We start from the raw sequence: 22,556 nt of genomic DNA on the forward strand, positions 1-22,556 counted from the left end.
AGCCCCGCTCCTGCTTCCGCGTAGCTCGTACCGCGCCGCTCCACCTGCGGGAGGCGACGCACCCTCCTGCTGAACGAGCCAGTTTCATCACATTTCTCGGCCGCAGGGACCATTCCCAATCCCTTTAGGGCTCTCTCAAGTCACAGCGGTTTTAAGGAATCCCACAGCCCTTTCTGTGACGGGCGGTTGAGAAGGGCCACGCACCATCAAGGCCAGGTGCAGCCTCTCGGCCTCTGATATACCGTCTTCACTGAGATGAAAACCGTGTCTTTTGTTAGATCCCTATGAAATGAATGAAAACTTACTGGAATTCTAGACAGTCAGAACTCGAGATGCATTATAAATCAAAACCACTCGTTTGAGGTCATTTCAGGGGCTCAGACCAGTATCTTAAACTTATTAAAAAAGTTTATTTCAGAGCAAAAACCAGTTAAGCTTTTACAGTGGTTCTCCAAGTATGGTCCTCATACAAGTAGCAGCAATTTGACTAGGAAACTTGATAGAAATGCAGATTTGAGGCTCCACCTTAAATCTACTGACTCAAACTCTGGGGTGGAGCCAAACAATTTGTTTAACAAACCGTCCAGGTGGTTCGAGCACTCTTAAGTCTGCGAACCACCAACTTGTCACTCTACTTGCTTTTCTACTCAAAAGCTTCCTCATGAGGGTGGGCCAGGAATTTGGATTTTATTCTGGTTCCAGTGGGAAGGTACTGAGAAGTTGAATCAAGGGAATGACATAGACCAATTTATTCTCTAAAAAAATTATTCCCCCAAATGAATGGCCGGCAAAACCCAAGGCAAAAACCATGTTTTGGCAAAAACCAAACCCCAAGCCAAGTGATCAAATAAGCAGAGCTATATCTCATACTGGAGGAAAAATGGCTCTGATAGACCTGCTGAGATGAGCATGTCAAAATCCAATTTAGGGGGCGCCTGGGTGGTTCAGTGGGTTGAAGCCTCTGCCTTCAGCTCAGGTCATGATCCCAGGGTCCTGGGATTGAGCCCCGCAACTGGCTCTCTGCTCAGCAGGGAGCCTGCTTCCCTTCCTCTCTCTCTGCCTGCCTCTCTGCCTACTTGTGATCTCTGTTAAATAAATAAATAAATAAATAAAAACAGAATTCAATTTAGTACTATCCTACAGGATTTTTGATGGTTTTCCATTTCTTCTTCTATTAAATTGGAAGCACTTTAAGGGCAGAAGCCATCTCAGATTTCTCAGCAGTTAGCACGAAGGTAGGCATTTCAACTTTCATGTACTCTCACCACCAGATGACTAAATTGGAAATTTTGTGTCACTTGTTACTGTGTGGTTTCTCTCTCCTAATCTGATTCTGAGAGATACATAACACTTCACCCATCATAATCAATAACCAAACCCTATAGACTTTACTTTCATGCTTTTTCTATAAAATGTCACAATTTACTTGTTAGAAATTATCCCTTCCCTTTCCATGCCTCCAACTATTGTAAGGGCCTATTTAGTAAGGAAGGCTCCATCTCGGTTGAACAGCCATTTTGTTGCATAGGCAGTAAAACTTAAACTGACCCTACCCCACCCCGCTGGGAACTTACTTAAAAGCAAGTCGGGGAAACCAGTAGCATTCTACTAGTCGACCAGTCCCTCATAACAGAGCCCAAATACAAGGGCGGGTCAGGTCAGGTGGAGACAACAGAGCCTGAATGGCGGAATGAGTTGGGCCAGGTGGAGACATCCCATCAGTGGAGCACGCATACTGTCTCCCTAGCTACCAAGGAGTGTGGGCCCCACCTTTGGGGCACCTTTTGGGCGCCAATCCTGACCAAGATGATAGGCTAGTTCAAATAGCTACTATGGGGTGAACTGTAATTCAATTGGCCACCCGTGTGTGACCTAGCATGACTGTGCAGCTTTCTCTGTGTGTTGCAATCTCATTGGCCACCTGGGTGTGGCCAGGCTCAACCACATGGCCTTTGCTCTATAAAAGTCTGTGAGGAGGCTTGGGGAGGGGGTCCCCCCTCTCTGTAAAGGCGACCCCGAACAGTCGGTTTGATTCTCAATGCTTGGCGCGAAATAAAGCTTTGCTTGACCTTTGCTTTATATCAGTCTCATTCCTTTGACCATGGACCTAACACTATTACCTTATCTGGCACCCGCATTATCTTATCTGAACCAAGACACATCCAATTGGTTCTTCCATAATCAAATCAATACTTACACAGTATGCTAGCTCAAGGCTTATGTTGCTGTGTAAAATTAAAATGGTATGGGATTTAACAACAGGTACCATTTATTAAGTATGAACTATGTGCTAGGCATTGCATTAAATGCTTAGCCAATATTCCCCATTTTTACAGTTTCTAAGATTTTTTCCCCCCAGGGGGGAGGGGCAGAAAGAGAAGGGAGAGAGCACCTCATGCACACTCTGCCCAGCACAGAGCCCAAGCTCAATCCACAACCCTGAGATCATGACCTGAGCCAAAATCAAGACTTGGACACTTAATCAACTGAGCCACCCAGGCACCCCTACCTACACAAAGTTAAAAAAATTTTTTTTGGTAACAGCTTTATGAAGATCTAGTCACTCAGTACAATTCAAGGGTTTTTAATATATTCAGCCATATCACCATCAGAATAAATTTTAGAACATTTACATCACCTCCAAAATAAAACCACACCCTTAACCCATTACCTCAATTCCCTCATCCCCCTCATCCATATGCTGCCACTAATCTACTTTGGCTTCTTAGATTTGTCTATTCTAGACATTTCATATAAATGTATTCATATATTATGTGGTGTTTGTGACTTCTTCCACTTAATATGAACATCAACGAACATATTTTCAAGGTTCATCCATGTTGTAGCATGAATCAGTAATTCCCTTGTAAGGCCAATATTTCATTACATGGATACACTACATTTTATTTATCCATTCATAAGTTGATGGACATTGGGTTTTTATCTTTTGACTATTGTGAATAATGCAACTACGGTCATTTGTGTACATGATTTCATTTCTCACGGGACATACCAAGGAGGTTAGGTAACAGCTGGATCAAATGGTAACTCAATGTTTAACTTCTTGAGTAACTGCCAGACTGTATTCCAAAATGGCTACATCATTTTATATCCCCACCAAGAGTGTATGAGGGCTACAATTGCTCTACATCACCAAAACTTATTTCTCTTTTTAATTATCCTTGTTTTAATGGATGAAGTGCTATTTCATTGTGGTTTTGACTTTTATTTCCTGATGACTAAAGATGTTAAGCACCTTTTCATGTGCTTATTGATCATTTGTATATCTTCTTTGGGGAAATACCTATTCAGATATTTGCCTATTTTGTAATTGGATTTTTTTGTTCTTTTATTGTTAAGTTGTGACCGTTCGTTAATATATATTCTGGATATAAGTCCATTATCAGATATGTGGTTTACTAGTATTTTCTTACATTCTTTTAACTTTCTTGATGGTGTCCTTTCAATAGTTTTTAAATTTGATAAAGTCTAATTTATCTATTTTTATTTTGGTTGCTTATAGGTTTGATATCATATTTAATAAACCATTGCCCAATCCAGCTTCACATAGATTTACCCTTATGTTTTCTTCTAAGAGTTGAATAGTTTTAGGTCTTTGATCCATTTTGAATTAATTTTTGTGTGTTGTGTGTGTGTTGGGGGGGGGGTCCAACTTCAGCTGGACTGGAGTTAGTTACTGACTAGTTAGTTAGATGTTTAGATGCTTAATGACTGAGCCACCCAGGCACCCCAGGATAAACTTTTTAATATTGTAATTTCACTGAATTGAAAACCAACTTCAACTAACCAACTAACTAACTGATGTTAACATTGGTTAGTTGGTTAGTATGTTATCTTAAATTTTTCAGTTGCTATTGAGAGAATTCAGTTCTCTAACTAAGAAGAAATTCTCTTAGTTAGAACTTAGGGTCCAACTTCCTCCTTTTGCATGTGGAATCCTGTTGTTCCAGCACCAGCTGTTAAAAAGTCTGTTCTTTTCCCATTGAATTGTTTTATTACTCTTGTCAAAAATCAGTTGTGCATAAATGTTATTTCTTGCTTCTCAATTTATTTATTGCATATCAATTTGATGTCATTGATCTATCTATATCTATATATAGCTCTATATCTATATAGATATCTATTTATATCTATCTATCTATATCTATAGGTCTATCCTAGGCAAGTACCACACTGTCTTGATTACCATTGTTTTGTAGTAAACTTTGCAACTGAAATGCGTGAGTCCTCCAACTTTGCAAAGGTTTTTACTTAACTCTTTTTTTTTTTTTTTAAGGTAGGCTCCATGCCCAATGTAGAACCCAACATGGGGCTCAATCCCACAACCCTGAGATCATGACCTGAGCCAAAATCAACAGTCAGACATTTAACCAGTTGAGCCACCTAGGTACCCCAGAACACATGAATTCTAACATTACCCCTATAAGACTGGACAATAAGAATATATATGTGTGTGTTAAGGTTAGGGATGGGAGGCTGAGGTCATGGCAAGGCTGTAGGAACGAATACTTAAGGAATATCCTAATTTTGAGAATGTGGTAAGAGAAGGATGGCATGAGATATGATGTGGCAGAACAGCAGTCCCAAACAGAGAGCTGGTGTTAATCACTCCTTTGGCAAGAGAGAAACCTCCAGTCTGGAGGTATTCTGACTAGATAAGTAATACTTGCCAGTGAATAGGACATAGGACAAACAAGTAACTTAAGAAGCCCCAAACTGAGTTTATTGTGGTATAAACTAGGTAATGACAAATAACTCCAGTTTATTCAACTAAAGTCCAATAGACCCTAGGATATTTATTTTTAATTTTTTGAAAGATTTATTTATTTTAGAGAGTACAAGCGGCAGGGGTAGACGGAGAGGGAGAGAGAATATCAAGCAGATTCACCCTGAGCATGGAGTCCAATGCAGGGATCAATCCCATGACCCTGAGATTGTGACCAGAGCAGAGTTTATGCTCAAGAGTGAGAAACTCAACAATGACTGCACACCCAGGTACTCCTACCCTGGAATATTTAAATACAACACAAGGCAAAAAGCTGATCTAGGGCTAGAAGGCCCCAAGCAAGAAAAAAATAAGATATTTACTTAGAAAAAGCCAGGAAATAGAACAATATGCCAATCCTCACAATCTCTCTCATGTTCCTGGCCACTTCTCTATTGCCTATTCTTGTACCACTTCAAGTCATTAACACCTCTCCATTTTTCAGCCCAGATTGCCAGATAAGAAAGTCTTTTTCCAGAAAAAAGAAGGTGCCATTCTTTTCCTTGGCAGCATCTGATTCAAGTCAAAAGGTACAACTTTCTCACAAAGGAAAATGTCAGGAATTCTAGGCTCTGGAGAGTGATTCTAGGGCTTCTTGCCACACATTAAATCTAGAATCCTGTCTCTGGAAGCTACTTGTGGCTAATCTCAGAAAAGAGTCAAATCATATAGGAACTCTCATTCAGCTTAGACTCTTTACCTAGACAAGTTGCCAAGGTTTAAAATATAGTGGATTTCAAGCTTGGCAACAACCTGACATCAGCAGGGTACTTTCATCACAACCTCCCAATTTTCTAAAAGTCCGGTCAGGATCTGCCTCAGCTATTTAAACCCCACCATCTACTTTCTCTTCCAGTTGCGTCCTATCCAGCTGGCAGGAACTTCCAAGAAACATGATATAGTAGGCACTGCAGTATACTGGTTGCTTGTTGGGGTTGGAATAGACCTGTTCAGGTTTGAGGGATGCGAAAGGGTTAGCTCCATAGGCAGTGATGTGTGTATCCAGGTCCACCAGAATCTGCAAAGAAGCCGCCAACTCCTGATGGCTATAGGAGACAGATTTTAAAAAAGAGAGAGAGAGAGAGAGGAAAAAAGAAATTGCTCTGCTAATTATGAGAGACACAGGAGAGAAATTCCTCAGAACTTGATACTTCTGGACTCAGTAATCCCCCAAATTACCTAAAGCTAAACAGGCCAGGGTATCCTTCTCTCCCAAATATCTCACTGAGTACCAGATTAACTAGCATAGGACTTGGTTCCAAGGGGATTAGAAAGGAAGAAAATCCTCACCACAAGACAGAAGATGAGGAAGGGGGAGAGAAATGAGCTCATCTATACAGAGAGAGGTATGAGTGAGGGAGGGAGGTATCACAAATAGGAAGAGGTTAGAACCTGTAAACAGTGATCAATGTAGGGATCTCATAATCACGAAGTAGCAGGAGGGTGGGCAGCCAAGCCTCCATCAAATCTGGGGAAGCATGAAAACCTATGGGGAAAAAAATAACAGAAATGGATATAGAGAGAAGAAAGGCTGAGGTAGACCCTAAGCAATTTACTTTTTTGTGTCCACCCATCCCTTCACCTTGCTCACCTCCAGTGCTCATTTACCACCTCCATCCACCCCAGGTTCTGCAATGGAAAATTCTGAACCAAGGTATAGCACGTATGGCTAATGATCAACCAAGATTGTCATCATAGTATGCTTAATCAGACCAAATGAATGGGGTTCCAAATAGAGGAGATATAAGAATCAGGATGGAAAATTCCCTGAAAAGCCAACCAGTATTCCCCTGAATGACTCTTACCTGGATGGAATGCCACCACCAAATCTGGATGGGCTATCTGTCCAGTCTCTACCTGTTCCTCCCAGAAGTCATGATAGAGGCCCCTATGGCCACTAAGTTGAACTGTGCCAGGTTCCAGGGGGGAAGTTGAGGTGCTCTGTGTAAAGTTAGCAGATACGTCTATACCCACCATGATGACACGGAGGCCTAGGTGTCCAGGAAACATGTAGCCAAGCTCATCATAGTCCCCAGGGCGAGTGAGGAATGTCTCCACATGGGAAGCACCAACCACATGCACTGTGCTTCCCCCAGTCTTCCCAATATCTATCCCCAAGGCCCGAAGCCCAAGGCCCAGTGTCAAAGGCCGTGATAGGGCATCTGTCAGCAGCCGCTTCAAAGAGCCCTGCAGGACATCTGGGTCTGGCCTTGGCCGTCCTACGTTGGCCCACAGGGTGTTCATGGCATGACTACCTAGTACAGCATCCAGTGCAGCTTCTAGCTGTAAATGCCGCATAGAAAACCAGGTATCCCAACCCTGTACAACTTCAGCCACACATGGCCAAGGTCCTGAAGGTAGGACAAAAGCACCTGTAGAAAGAAGGGATAAGAGTGACCTAAACCTTTCCTGGCTTCAATATTCTTTCTAAAATTTACTCTTCCTACTTGTGACCAGGACTGCCCCACTGAGTTTCTCATGTTTTCCTCATAACAACATGCTTTCTTATCTTTTTCCAAGTATAACCAACTATGACTGCTGTGACAGAGTTCTCCAGCACCACCACTTCACCTGTGACTAGAAGCCATTCCATGAGACGGTCCACAGCTACCAGACGCAGCTCTTGACAAACCTTCCTGTGCTCCGGCCAGTCTGACTTCTGGCACTCTGGACCACAGTAATAGACATTTCTGCACCTGAAAGATTAGCCCCAGAAATAGATGTTCCTACACCTCAAAGGTGATTGGAGATGTCTAGGGAAGGGAATTGACACTTGCTATATCTAGGAAGAAAGATCACTGAGTAGGGAAGTACGGAGAGGAGTTAGAGCTGATGCACCAATTTTGGAGATTACATTTGGCAGAGGAGGCATGAGAGACTAGGAATGTAATTATTCTCTTGGGTCAGAGTACACTTCAGTCTCTATCTGGAACAACTCACTTTTTACATCCCTTACAGGAAAAAAAAACAAACATTAGGAGTTTGCAGCTGCCCTTTTATCACAGGTGTGGCTCAACCCCAACCTCCCCAGAACAGACAGGATCTTACCCATTGAATACTCAAGAGGAAGGAAGTGGAGAAAATTATACAGTAGATTATACAGATTATTCCCTTCTCCACAGGGAAAATGTTCTAAGACTCCAGTGGATGCCTGAACTCATGGACAGTTCATATATATACTATGGACAGTTCTATATATACTATGTATTTTCCTGCATATACATACCTATGATAAAGTTTATAAATTAGGCACAGCAAAAGATTAATGACAATAACATAATAAAATAATTATACTATAATAAATGTTATATGAATGTGGTCTTTCTCTCAAAGTATCTTATTGTACTATACTGACCCTTCTTCTTGTGATGTGAGATGATAAAATGCCTAAAATGCCTTCAACATGGTAAGATGAAGTGAGGTGAATGACGTAGGTGCTGTGACTCAGCATTACACTATTAACTTTGTGGTAATAGCCAGAGGAGGTCATCTGCTTCCAGACTGTGGTTGACCACACATAACTGAAACCGTAGAACTTGAAACTGCACATAAGGGGGACTATTGGACCATTGTCTGACTTTCCCATAACACCCAAAGTAAACAGGAGCCCAGTCCTTTTCTAATCTTTCTGTGGTCCGGATCCCACAAAATGAGAAGTGAGCCCAAAGTTATTCTGAAAACTCTTAGACCTTTCCTCCTGCAATGAAGTCTTAGAATAGGATCATTTCTGGATGACTTTCCTATTAGCCCCTGACTAGTCACCTCTTGCACTGCCGCAGGACCTTGGAGTCTGAAAGGCCACTAGGAAGAGCTCTACAGTGAGCACAGAATTGGAATGTGTCCTCCATCTTCTGGAACATTTCTCGAAGACATCGAAATCCAAAGCCTGATACAGAAGCACCCCCATCTAGCACCAACCTGCAGAAATGGCATGGAGAAGTAGCAATCGGAAAAAAAGTATCTCCAGAATCATTCATGACCTATACCTTGTTTCCTATATATTTCCATCTATTCCCACTATTTCTCACATGAGCATATTATATTTCTTCTATAGTAATAAAACTTGCAAAAGTCAGGATGAGAAACTCCCTCATTGTAAATGCTCCATATTCCCCAAGTTCTATTCCCTTCTTGCTTTCTGAAATCATTTCTCCCAGAGATTAATATATTACTCTTCCACAGAGCTAGACACTCACTTGTATTCTTCATAGCTTTTCATGTTTAGCTTTTGAAGGATTAGCTGGGATAGGCCAGGAACATTATTCTCCAAGGAGAAGAAGCCAAGTGCATCAATGCTAGGGTCAGGTTTTGAGAGGGTCAGAGGCACAGAGGTCACAAATGTGGGTGGGGTCATAACCATGGGAGTCACCGATGAAGGGGGTTTCTTGTGCCTTCGTTGCCGGGATCTTGGAGCCATGGCTGTCCACTGATACCTGGGACTATATGTAGAACAGATATAGAATGAAATTTTGCAAGCTAGACAAGTACAATGTGTTTTCATATGTTTGACCTTTCAATTTTCATTACAGTCTCTCAGACCTAACTATCAGTAAGATTTACTTAGGATCTACTGATGACTGATCATCACAGGCAGTTATAAAAAACAGGAGGAAAATAATTATATATCAACATAATTATATATGTATCACATATGAAGTTCTACATGAAATATAAACTATGTATATAAGTAAATGCATAGAAAAAGGTCTGGCAGGGCTCATATAAAACCAGTAACAGAGGGGCCTGGGTGGCTCAGTTGGTTAAGCGACTGCTTTTGGCTCAGGTCATGATCCTGGAGTCCTTGGGATCAAGTTCCACATCCGGCTCTCTGCTCAGCAGCGAGTCTGCTTCTCCCGCTGACCTCTCTCCTCTCATGCTTTCTCTCTCTCTCAAATAAATAAATAAAATCTTAAAAAAAAAAACAAACAACAAACCCAATAATAATGATTAACTTGGAGGGAAAGAAATAATGGGATAGGAACTGGGTTAATCAAAAGGAACTTTAGACTTATCTGTAATGTTTGACTCTTGAATACTAAGAATATATTCATATATTATTAATGCATTGAAAAAAATCAACTTAAAATAATGGAGGAAAAAGCAACAGAAATTTTGGTTGTTCAAAACTACCAACTATTTGGAGAATCAGTCAACCTCACCTAGCTAGGGAAATAAAACATTCATTTTAGAAGACCTATCATCACATTTTTAAGCACTCAGCCCAGAAGTAGAAATTAAATGCAATACAAAATCAGCACCACAATATTAAGATTTATGTAGTCAAAGCAAGTTATGCAAATTATGAGGAAAATTTCCTAAACAACTGAGCTTTAAAGTAGAACTAATCCCATTATCTTCCCACTACCTAGGAGGAACTCTGATATTCTCCTTTCCCTCCTCGTCTTCTCCCATTCCTTCCCAAAGGAATGAGTAAACAAAAAGAACTATATTGGGAAAAATAAAAACATCCATTTATTCAAAAAATATTTATTGCTAAACACATATAATTATTTATAAAATATTATAAGGGAAACATATGCAAAATATACTTAATATGTAAATGTCTTAAAGAGGGATCAAATGTAAATTGTAATATAAGGCAGTATATAAATCCTGTAAGAAAAGTGAAACTAAAGCAGATCAGAAGGAGTCTCCTCAGTTAGTTAGCTGTAGACGACTTTATAAAGCATACAGCAGTCAGAACAGACCCATTAATGACGGTAATACTTTGAATAAATGGAGACAGAAAAAGGAATTCTAAGCACAGAGAAGAGCATGAGCATAGAACTGTAGATGGGAACATTCTAGGAATTAATGAAATAGAATGGTATGAGTTTGATTATTAAGTATAACATCAATGTAAGAATTAAAACTATAAAGTCTTAGAAGAACACATACGGAAAAGTGTCATAATATGGATTTGGCAATTTCTCAGATAGGACACCATCAAAAGAAATGAAGTACTAATAATATGCTATAATGTGGGTGAACCTCAAAAACATTATGCTAACTGAAAGCCAGACACAAAAGATCATACGTTACATGATTCCGTTTATATGAAATATTGAGAAAAGGTAAATCCAAAGAGAAAGCAGATTCATGGCTGCCAGGGGCTGGATGGAAGAGGGAGGGATGGGGAGTGACTGTTAAATGGTTATAGGTTTTTCTTTTGAGATGGTGAAAATGTTTTGGAACTAGATAGAGGTCATGGTTGCGTAACAATGTGAATGTATGACATAACATGCTCATTTTAAAAGGATTAATTTTATGTTATGTGAATTTCACCTCAATTAAAAAATAAAAAAAGGTATCTGTAGAGATTGAGAAGCTAAAAAATTATTTTTAAAGAGATTTTATTTGTCAGAGAAAGTGTGCGTGCAAGTGCCTGCCCAAGCAGAGGGAGCAGTAGGCAGAAGCAGCAGCCTGGCTCCCCGCTGAGCAAGGAGCCCAATGCAGGATTCAGTCCCAGGACCCTGAAATCATAACCACAAGGCAGATGCTTAACTAACTCAGCCACCCAGGCATCTCGGAGAAGCTAAAAACTTATTAACCCTCAGATTAACTGCTTCTAGGGACAGGAAAATGGTAGAGGATAAAAATGCTAACAGTGATTGGTTTTATTGTGAATAAGGTAACTATTAAAGTACAAATCAGGGATCAGGTTTTGTTCCAAAAATAGTCTGACATTTAATCCTTCTGGACCAGATCTGTTAGGGAAAAAACTCCAAGAATCATCATTCAGCTGAGGTGTAAGTGGCAGAACAAAAACTTCCCAGAATCACCCAGTACACCTGAAACTAATATAACACTGCATGTTAACTAACTGGAATTAAAATGAAAACTTTAAAAAAGAATCTTATTTTACAACATGGCTCTTGCAAACTGTTGTCCTTAGTTAATGAGGGAACTAATCTGTATTTTCCTTTGTACTTCTCTCTCATCCTCTCACTGTACCCCTGTAATTTCTCCCCTCATCCCACAGATAAATGGATGTTTTCAGAGTCTACAGAACAGGAATAGCTAAGCTCATCTGCATATATCTTCTACATTCTCACCAATACAGAAGAAATTAGACCTCAAGGTGATAGATTATTTTAAGATTTAAGGGGGCGCCTGGGTGGCTCAGTGGGTTAAGCCGCTGCCTTCGGCTCAGGTCATGATCTCAGAGTCCTGGGATCGAGTCCCGCATCGGGCTCTCTGCTCAGTGGAGAGCCTGCTTCCCTCTCTCTCTCTCTGCCTGCCTCTCCATCTACTTGTGATTTCTCTCTGTCAAATAAATAAATAAAATCTTTAAAAAAAAAAAAAAAGATTTAAGGGTCATGTCCCTTTACTAAAGGATGCCTTCACACCTGAGTACGCCATTTCCAACAACTGACCTGACACTTCCTCCACTTTTAAAAAATATATGCTTTATTTCATTTATCTATCTATCTATCTATCTATCTATATTTTTAAGAGAGCAAGCCTATTTGAGCAGCCAGGGAGGGGCAAAGGGAGAGGGAGAGAATTTTGAGCAGACCCCACACTCAGTGCAGAGCCCAACTTGAAGCTCAATCTTGTAACCCCAAGATCATGACCTGAGCTGAAATCAAGAGTTGAACACTCAACTGACAAAGCCACCCAGGCGCCCCTTCTTTCCATTTTTAATCACTACACATTCTCATCCAATTTCCAAAATCACTGCAACTTGAGAAGCATTCCTCTGCTCTAGCTACCCAGCCTCTTTAGGCAAGATACCTTCTTGAACCTTGAAAGAATGGATTCATCTTTCTTGAAAGATATAGAGAAAAATTATCTTTGATTTGAGGTAGGTCAAGAGTCTTAAATCCCAGGAGTAATAATATTCCTGATGTTCAACTAGCTTTTGTGCTGCAATGGAAGCCAATTAAGACCAGAAATGTACTTCCTAACTTAATCTGCCTTTCCAAAGATGTCTTTCTCCAATGGAAGATTAACTCTTGGCTCTCTGGGGGATTGGCTGAACTGGCTGGGAAGTGCAGAGATCAGTTTGGGGAGGAGTGGTGGTGATGAATCCTTGATAGTTTCCTCTAGAGAAGGTTAATGATACAAATGAACTAAATTTCTGGGAAGAAGGTAGAGTAAGGTAAGAAGGTGCATTTGTATCTACATGAGGTTCATATCGGAGTTTGTGTACCCTAGGACCAGACCCAGCTTCCCTGGTTCTAACTTCCCTGCAATGAGCCCCAAGATCCTCCAAGTTTGAGGGGAAGGAATAGGACTGAGAGAAATGAAGGCAAAAAACCAGACAGGACAGGGAGAAGCTGGAAGGAATTATATATAATAAGCTTTCAGAATTTTCCAGATATTAGAGTCTACCTCACCTATAAGGAATCACTTCAATTTTTTTCTAGCCATCCCCAATAACTTGGGCTCTAATATATTCTCGTAAGAGAGAAAACACCAACACTAAGGACTAAAGAGGAGACAGTCTGCACGGTCTAGAAAAACTATTATCTTTCATTTCCAAATTCCCTCCAATATTAGCCTATTCCTAGACCAGTCTCCCATTTTTCTCCTTCATCACCAAAAGCCTCAAGTTTCACCCAAACCAGTTACATTCTCACTATCTCCAGAACAGGAAGGACCATCTAATTTTCTCTAATTCACCCTTTGGGGAGGTAGGGAAAGGGGGAAATGATTCTAGTCATTGGGGGATCCTAGAAGGAGCTGGGAAAGAGAAAGAGAAAAGGAGGAATATATTAAGAATATTGCTCTTATGAAGCACATTCGGCTGCTTAATCAGTGATTAACACTCCCAGGGGTGATAAATGTTTTACTCAACTATAAACTAAGCAAGCAGATGGTTTGATGGAAAAGCAACTTACCCTGCTAAGCCCTCGGCTTCCTTCCTTCTCTCTTTCTTCCAAGTGAAGTAAATGCTTCACCTCCTCCTATCTAGGTTGTGGCTGACTTGCAGCTGTCCCTTCATATCACTTCCCTTTGCAAACTGCTGAAATGCTGAGTCTCTGTGATTAGGTGTGTCCTGCCAACCAGACAGACAACGCTATCCCTAACGAGGTAAGGAGAGACCTGGCCCTCTGCCCATGGACTTCTCTCCTTCTGACCTTCCTTCTCTGCCAAGAAGGCTAAGAACTCTGTCAACACTCCCAAACTCACCAAAGGCTAGGCAGGCTAAGGAAAGATGAAACCTGTTGCTTCCTGAACCTCTCTCACTAAGGCAGCATTTCTGCTCTCAGTCCAGAGAGTCAGAGAAAAAAAAAAATTAAAAACAAAACAAAAACAAAAATCCTGGGATTAGTTCAGAAGTCATTATTTGGTTGGAAAGGTAGGCACTAGCTCAGATCAACAGAATTCCTGGAGTTCTGGATGTCAATCCAGACCCAGGATGAGTTAACCCAAGCCCAAAGTCCCTTTGAGTATAACAAACACTGCTCAAACACAACTCAACAATGATCAATCTGGGCTTAAACAAAATATAATACCTAAGATAGAAGAATACAAATGGTCATTTAATGGTACAGAAGGAAATCAATTGTGGGGGAAATAATTAATTTGTAAAATTTGTAAAATTCACTTTCTCTGAAAGGAGAGCAAGGTACTTTCTGAGTAAATGTCATCAGGCACACTTCACTTATTTCAAAAGAGGAATAAATAGAGGAATAGAGTAAACAAAACCAAAATATTATTGGCTAAAAATACACAATTTCTAGGAACAGAAAATATAAAAGAATCAATTCAAACATCTTATTCCTTCCTACAATGAATGCTGATCCAGGGAACCTGATTACACATTCTGAGCTCCTTTTCACTTACAAGCTCCAGAGTCTACCAGAAGGGCAGTGGTCCTACACGACTGCAAGACCTGAATTTCTGCTTATACCTGGTCCTAGCTATGTCACTTACCTGCCTCTGTGAACATCATCGAACTGGGGAACAGAACAACTTACAGTCAATTTGAGGTCCTGGAATGTGGCAAATCAAAAATTTACATATGAATAGATGCAGAGGATGGATTCTAAAGGAGCACCAAACTGTAGAAATTAACTACACACAGGGAAAGTAAAAGTTAAGTGTTAAGGATACAATGAAACATTACGTATTATTCAGAATAGCTGTGGAGGAAAGAAAGTCAGTAGCAATACACAAAAATCCTGAGTAAAACAGGAGTAATTCATTTTAAGCAAAGATTTCAGGCCTATTTCAAATTTAACTGGCAGTACTTTTAAAGGTTATGAGTTCTGTGAATGATGGCTGAACTGCAGAAGGCACAGGAAGTCAGAGATGGTCTTCTCTAACTCAGAAGTGTCATCTTTGAATATAAAGGGATATAATATATAGAAAAAATTGATACTGGTATTAACATATTTTATCATCACTACTACTAGCTTTGGTAGACATTCAAATTTACAATTTAGAAAGATCTGAACTTTTCAGTTTGCTTTCATCGTTAAGTTACATTTTTTTAAAAGCCTTAAAATGTTTCTAAGGTTCAAGGTGAAACCTTAAAAAACACTTCTGTGGTGCACAGTTACGAAGAAGGACTAGAAAGAGGTTCTTATTCAACAGTTAGGAAGTGGTCTGTGAGGCACTGGGTGATTTTTCTACCACTCTTACTGTATACCATTTTTCAGCATTCTGTTCCTTTCTCTCACTTTCTTCTTCTTTTTAATCTTTACCATCAACCCATAATTCTTCTAGTTTGTTAATGATGTTTTATGTTTACCCAAGAATCCCAGTGATGGACCTAAGGTCTGAGAAACTAGTATATCCTCAGATATACTAGTTAAGCTCTTAATTTAGAGATGCAGAGTTTTCATAAAATAGTAACATCCAAAAGAACCTTTAAAGGTATGCAGTGCACAGTAGCTTTAAGGATAGTTCAAGGACTGCTATGTATGCAAGCTGATAATACAGCAACTGCAAGCTGTAATAATCAACAATTTGAGTTCTGTTTGCTACCTGGAATAAGGCAAGTATATACAGTTCAAATTAAATGAATGCTTTGTAAGGTGCATCTTTTATAATTATTGTTGAAAACTGTTAAGTCATTATATGATTATATTATAAAATGTTGAGCAATATCCTAATTTCCCTCAATTTGCAAAATTTCATACTTATTTTGATTATGGAAAAGAAAGGAATGTGATGGCAAGAAAATACAGTATCATGAATATTCTTTCTCTTATTGTTAAAACACCCAATAAATTCCCAATACTACTATAATAAAACTCTACATAGTAACATTTTATTTCAACTAAAAGTTAAATGAAATAGTGATTTTAAATATTAGATTTAGGAGGCCTATAATAGGCACCCAAAGTACTCTAGTTTTCAGTTATTAATGCTTATGTAAGACAAATGTAACCAAAGTTAAAAAAAAAAAAAGAAAATTTATGAAGACAAGAATTTAATTTATCAAATTACCATGAACCATCCACGAGATAATCTCTGAAGGCTATATATCCCAGACCTATTAACAGGATTTTCTGATTTGCATGACGTCAAATCAGACTACATGTTCCAAATAAAACCCAACACAGAGATAGGAGCAGCGGCCCATGCATGGAATTTATTGTGTGCTACTGTTTATAAAATACTCGAATAGTCCTGCACATGCATAATATTTCCAACTTAGACAGGAGACCATACAGGGTGCACTTTCTGGCAAACAAAACAATAAATGGTTCCGCTGCCTGGAGCTCTGAGTTGTATTCCAGGGCATGAGGGAAGCAGGCCACCAAAGTAAAGGGAAATACCAAACTACAGTGGCAATCAATACAGGTCAATAATTGTGAAAAATTAGCACATGGTTCCATTTAGTTTAACCAAGCAGTTCTGTAACTATCAAAAGAAAAGGTTCAACATGCAATCTTGACTTTTATGCTTCCACTAACATCTGAATGATTGAACAGAACCATTGCTTCTATGCTGCATTGCTTAATCAAAAACACTTCCAGAACATTTTAAAATTTCCTTTGCATCAAAACATAAAGATGATAGAAAGCCAGCAGCAAATCACCCTGGTGGCTATTTAAGCAACTTGAGTACTCACAATAAACTAAAATTTCTCATAACATCTAGGTAACCTATACATGTCGTACCTGTACATCATAGGTCTATATATTAAATATTTGCAAAATGAAAACATGCATACACAAAATACGTCAAGTTTTACAGACATGATTTGAATTAAAATTTACTTTGACAATGTACAAACTTCTTTTAAAGTACCTTAAATGAGTAATTCTGTAATTCTTCATAATTTTGAAATTTAGAGGTTTTCTTCTTAAATCTCTGGGGTGTAAATTTCAAAAGATCTGGGCAAAAAAGATTCTAAATTACTTTTTGGATTTGTGTTCAAGAGTGTCTGCCTAGAAATAGGTTATGCATTCATAATTGAAAAATACCAAGACTATATTACAGAATTAGCCACATTTAAGAACTATAGACCTGAGGTCAGCATTTGTATAAATGCCAACTGGTTTTCTCAGCATTTTGCCCATAATTCAAAATACAGCTTAGTAACCTCAGAAATGTATTTTAAGACCATGCTAATTCATCCTTTAAAGACATTTCATGGGGGGAAAAAAAAGTCCACATTAGCTCTTAGGATTGCATTTGAAGTCATGGTTAAAAAACAAAATCTAATTCTACTGAGGGGAAAAAAAAATCTCATTTGTAAACTTAAATGTGTGAACCACAAGCATAAATGGAGGTATAGTTGCCCTCCACTGGAAATTGCCCCAAGCCCCTTGCTCACTGCTCTCCACCTTGGCAGCGATGACTCAATCTTATCAGATATCACCACATGTCCCAGGGCCCTCAAGCCTCCATCCAGGAAGGGGGCTGGGGTCTCAAAAAGCACAATGGTTTCTCCAGAGGGACTGTGACATTTACAGTCAGCTTGGCCGACCCCTCCAGATCCTGGGGGTGATCTGTCCATTTGGGGCCCGAGATGTGAGAGTCCCTGGGAAGCCGTGGGTCACTGGGCACTATGGTTGCCAGTCCCGTGGTTCTCAGTGGCATGTGCGGTGTTCAGGGAATTGAAACCATCTTGCTGTACAGCATCTTTCCGGGGTGGCATTCTCTCATTGATCCTATCCAAACCCTTTGCCTCTTCAAAACTGCAGATTCTATGTGGTGGAGAGAATCCTCGTATTGCTTAACAAAATGCAAATTTGAAAGTCAGTAATAGAAAAACATTTCTGAGATTTCACAAACATAATTAATGATTTTTAAGAAGAAAGAAATTAGCTGTATGTAGCAATATTTAAATCTTATTTTAACTGAATCCTACCCCCATTCCAGACTTCCCCTTAAAATGTGAAATCTTTAAACCTAAATATAAACACAATAGTTTCATAGATGACAAGTGTTAGCATAGCTTTTAAAAGAGAACTCACAAAAATAACCCTTCCCTGGCCCCCAAATTAACTTACAGGCAATGGTCTCAGGGTCTCAGTCTGACTTCTACTATACCAAGTTTCTCCTACCTCAGACCTTAAAATCACCAGTGACTATCACAGTAAGGCAGCAACAAGAGTAAGGGCAAGTGAGGAGGCTAAACAAGGTTAACCTTGACATACAAATCTGTACCAAGGGCTTGGGAGGAGAAAGAGGCAAACTATGTTAAAATTTAGCAGATCAGAACTATCTTGGAGGTCAAGGTATCATCACCCTATCACCACCAGAATGAAATGAAAAAGGTGGGAAATGCCTCCAGGAGTTAGATCTGTATTTGGCTGATAGTAAAAAGTATTCAGTTTCATATTTTTAAGAAATATCTTCCTTAATTCAATGGCCATTCACTGCATGTTCTTTGGAAACCCAAATCAAAGTAAATGACAATCCTCCTCCAATTGTTTTAATTTCTCATACACTTCATCTGGAATGATGCTTTTTCTACTATTAAACTGTACATACAGAAGATTTCCATACCACTGGTTATAATCTGGTTGCTTTATAATATGTGCAATTCCTGGGACTCAAAGTCTGTGCATGTGAACCAAATAAATGGTTGGGACAGCAAAGCATTTAGTGATGTTATATCAAGCCAACATATGATATATATGAATAAATATTATCAGCAAACTCTAGGCCAAACAGCAAAAAAAAAAAAAAAAAAAAAAAATCATAGTGACAGCTCCTGTACTCTCAGGTGAATTACTGAAAACGAGTAAAAACCAACTCAAACCTATACCTAGAGGGGGTTTCATTTGGGGAAAAAATTATCTAAATAGCATAGAAACATGCAAAATGTAGAATAGACCTTTCTTTGCAACTTCAAATGCTATAATAATATAGCATAACATGCTGTACTCTAAAGAATTCAGGAATGGTAAATGCTGGTTGTGCACAATACTGGAAAAGGGAAAAACCAGATTATCACTATGGAAATTGGTCCTTGTAATTAAAAAAATTTTTAAAAAAAGGAAAAGAAAAGAAAGGAAAAGAAAAAAAAGAGGAATGTGACTATTAAACTTGATGAGTCAGTGAGTCTGATTCATCTTGGGCTGTGCAAACTAGGAGTAAAACACACCCATAGGACATTCTCTGATGCCCACCCACACACCACAGATCTCTGCCCAGCGCAAGGACTCTGATCGTACCTTTTTCAGCCTCAATAGCCTCAACTGTGGCTGTACAGAAGTGAGCAGAGGCATGCAAAATGAATGAGAGAGATGAGAAGGGTCATATTGTACAGCAGAAAAGGCAATGATCACGTAAAATATCACAGTATCCCATACTACATCATCATTTACAATTTAACATAAATAGTAACCATATTAGAAAGCCCCATCCAATCCCCCAATTCCTGACACAGCACAGTTTACACACAGCACTATGACAACACCGCTCAGAGCACAGAACACATGGACCTAATATAAACACAGACACCTCAGCACCCATGCAAATGCACTCCATTATTAATTACCTATTGTGAATTCAGTATTTTGATGGCCTTAGAACTTTTCAACATATTTATTATATCACATCCATCACAATCACAAGGGAATTCTCTATGGTTAAATTATGATGGCAGAATTGTAGCAGAAGAGCAAACAGAAGATTCTCCCCCCTCCCCCATCTAACTGAAACAATTCTCATTATCAATTGTTCCACAAGATATAAAGTAGAAGGGTCAGTAATGCTTTTCCTTTTGCTTCTAATTCATAAGGCATAGCAAAAGCTGCAGACGTCAGTACGGCCACAATGAAACTTAAGGGCTATAAACCTGGTGAATTACTCTAAGCAGAAGAGTTCCGTAGCTCTGTTGATTATGGATAACCTAAAAAGACCCTTCTTGTCTTCCAGGAACTTCCTTTCTATTCTAACACTGGTGTCCCAAATATCTAAAGATATTAATATATATAGCCTTTTTAAAAAAGCTATTTATGTTCAGTTTATCATGAACTCAAATCTGCCTCAGGTACTAATAGCATGCATTCTCAAATGAAGATAAAAAGGACAATATATATCTTTTCAAGCCCATCTACCAAGAGAGGAATCGAGATAAAAGTGAGGTTTTACAGGCAGTAAATCCTAATTACTGTATGATATGGACATATACATAGGTCATATAAGGGAGAAATGCACTCAGTAGTATAGCTTGTCTCTGGCCCATTTAAAGAATCACAACATTATTTAGTCATACATTTTGTAGTGAAACATCCTTTTGGCTCATTTCTGGGTTCAAACTGTACACAGCACTCACGCTGAGGACCAGGATCAAAGACTGCAGAGGACAATGTTGCCTGACAATATTGCAAATTCTCCATTTTTTACCCAAAGTGCACACACTCAGAATATTTATAACAATAAGCCCCTCCTTTCTATTATGCTTCTTCTAGAAGGCCAATTAGAAATAATAAATTTTAGAAATAATAAATTTTGTCCAAAGCAGTTATTAATGTGAAAGAAAGCTGATTAATCTAGGGAATTAAAGTAGATCTAAATTAGAAATTCATTAATCTTAACCAGATAGTTAAGTGAGTTGGGGACCCAAAAAAAGTAGGATGAACACTAATAAAAAAGAATTAACTTTCCTTAACTGTTAATCTGTATCACAAATCCAAGCAGACATACTTATTGTATACCCACTGTACAAATCACCATCTTAAAAAAAACCTAGCTCTGTACACCTGGAATATATTCTTTATATCTTCCCACACAGAAAACTGGGATAAGTGACCCACCTCTTCTTGAACTGCCCTACAATTTCTATTCTTCAAAATATGGACTATTTTCTTTATAATTTAGACATTGAATGGGTAAAAAAAATAAATGCCTATCAGAATGTTTTAAAGAGCTTACGGTAACAGAAGTGATTTTATATGAAATATTTCATAACTTGTATTATATATGGGAATAAATTAAAAATAAAACCTGATATTACTGTAAGAATTAGTATCTGAGTGCATCAGTAGTTCAAAAGTCTATTAATAAATTTTTCAAATTATGAAATGTAACAACATACTTCTGAAACCATTCTATTATAAGTGAAAGCATGTTCTAGGTCAAATGATATTCTCTGCTCTTTCTAGAAGCTTCTAAATGCTCCTAATCCTTTTGAGGACACAAAATACATATCACACTCAAAATTGCATACCATGTCAAGCGTGAATGTTTAAAATTGAATAAAAGGTCATTTGAAGCTTAAGCATTAAGCTGAAAAGAGATTTTATAATTACAAAGTTCAATCTGAAAGACACTGTTTTTCCTCTATTTGTTTTCAGTTTTATAGGGCATTCTGACAGGGCCTTAGTAAGTTTATGTTCAGTGCTGTCACAAACTGTGTTCCTCAATACTACATGGGATAAATAATGAAGAAGAACTTGGCATTACTTAAAGAGATGGCCACATATTTTCCCATATATGTCCTGGTGAAGGTAGCATTATAGGGCTAGCTCCCAAATAAATTTCCTTGAAAAAAATGTACATAAAATATATCAATTCCTATTCCAAAAGAGCTGTGTAGTTTGTGAAAACACTCAAGAAATCTAAATTAAGGTTATTGAGAAGGCAATTGGACTATTTTCTGAAGACAGGACTGAGGTATTAGAATTTGAAAACCTTCTTTTTGTAATATTTAACTCTGAGTTATTCATATCAGAGAACATGTCTACTATGATATTAGAAAAAAAAATTAAATCACTCAGATGCAGCTTCTGTATGAGTCTTGTTATGTGCTTCAAAATGGGTTTATCTTATTATGCTAGGAAAATTGCTCCACACTATGAAGAGCCATCGCTGGCACAGCTAGGGAGCTATCTAGTTTCCCAAATTAGACCCCTTAAACTCAGCACTGTCCTGTAACTCACTCTGTGGGAATACAATCCCTACAGGAAAGCTGTCCTTCAAACCTTTCCTGCAGCTGGAGGTAAGGTCAAAGTTGGAAGACTGGGCTTCAGGCTGCATGCAAATTAAGACTGAGAAGTGCTGAGCTGCCAACAAAGCATGTAATTAGCAGGTACTAATTGTGACATCTGAAAGAAAGGTTTGCTGTAGATACAACATCAAAGTAATAATATATCCAAGGATAACAGAGATGACTGCACTGGAGATTTATTACAGCATAAGGCCTTTCATTTTTTTCTTTCATGAACAAAAAAGAGAAAGAATATAACATATTTCAAACTACTAAAGTTCATCCTTTTCTATTAACACTTATTTTTGCTAGTTTTATTGAATGTTTAAGGGCTTAGTTTTAGCGAAATTCTTTTTAGCTCCCTTTGCTAATGTCTATAATATAGTAAGAAAAATGAAGAGCAAGGAATATAAAGAAAAT

General features: G+C 38.6%; 2 protein-coding genes across 11 annotated transcripts in view; both read right to left on the minus strand.

The window, feature by feature from the left end:
• Nucleotides 1-4,887: 4,887 nt before the first annotated feature.
• On the minus strand, nucleotides 4,888-14,112 carry MSS51 (MSS51 mitochondrial translational activator). Of its 4 annotated transcripts, none has more exons than XM_032311775.1 (7): nucleotides 13,633-14,112; nucleotides 8,983-9,225; nucleotides 8,549-8,704; nucleotides 7,358-7,482; nucleotides 6,592-7,158; nucleotides 6,179-6,272; nucleotides 4,888-5,832 (listed from the first exon to the last, which is right to left on the minus strand). In XM_032311775.1, exons 2-7 carry the CDS (start codon nucleotides 9,201-9,203, stop codon nucleotides 5,613-5,615), a joined length of 1,383 nt encoding a protein of 460 aa, XP_032167666.1. In that variant the 5' UTR covers nucleotides 9,204-9,225; nucleotides 13,633-14,112; the 3' UTR covers nucleotides 4,888-5,612. The 4 variants fall into 4 exon arrangements, 3 of the variants coding, with proteins under 3 accessions (XP_032167666.1, XP_032167667.1, XP_032167665.1); XM_032311776.1 differs by lacking the exon at nucleotides 13,633-14,112 and adding an exon at nucleotides 11,172-11,206; XM_032311774.1 differs by lacking the exon at nucleotides 13,633-14,112 and having other exon boundaries at nucleotides 8,983-9,598.
• Nucleotides 14,113-16,311: 2,199 nt separating this feature from the next.
• The window catches only part of PPP3CB (protein phosphatase 3 catalytic subunit beta), a 55,636-nt gene continuing 49,391 nt past the window's right edge, over nucleotides 16,312-22,556 (minus strand). For 4 of the 7 annotated variants that reach the window (XM_032311761.1, XM_032311759.1, XM_032311762.1 and 1 more), the window contains 2 exons: nucleotides 19,378-19,407; nucleotides 16,312-17,929 (listed from right to left, as the gene is read on the minus strand). In XM_032311761.1, coding sequence (XP_032167652.1) covers nucleotides 17,751-17,929; nucleotides 19,378-19,407 — 209 coding nt within the window. In that variant the 3' untranslated portion in view covers nucleotides 16,312-17,750. The remainder of the gene's footprint in view (nucleotides 17,930-19,377; nucleotides 19,408-22,556) is intronic. The other 3 variants (XM_032311764.1, XM_032311765.1, XM_032311766.1) reach the window with 1 other exon arrangement.

The sequence above is a fragment of the Mustela erminea genome, chromosome 14 (genome assembly GCF_009829155.1).
Source record: "Mustela erminea isolate mMusErm1 chromosome 14, mMusErm1.Pri, whole genome shotgun sequence".
Lineage (NCBI taxonomy): Eukaryota > Metazoa > Chordata > Mammalia > Carnivora > Mustelidae > Mustela > Mustela erminea.

Coding starts and splice junctions, on each gene's coding strand:
- MSS51 (XM_032311774.1), bottom strand. CDS start 9,287: ATGAAAACACATTGTACTTGTCTAGCTTGCAAAATTTCATTCTATATC. Junction 8,705..8,982: donor AAAAGCTATGAAGAATACAA/GTGAGTGTCTAG, acceptor CCATTTCTGCAG/GTTGGTGCTAGATGGGGGTG. Junction 7,483..8,548: donor GTCCTGCGGCAGTGCAAGAG/GTGACTAGTCAG, acceptor CTAATCTTTCAG/GTGCAGAAATGTCTATTACT.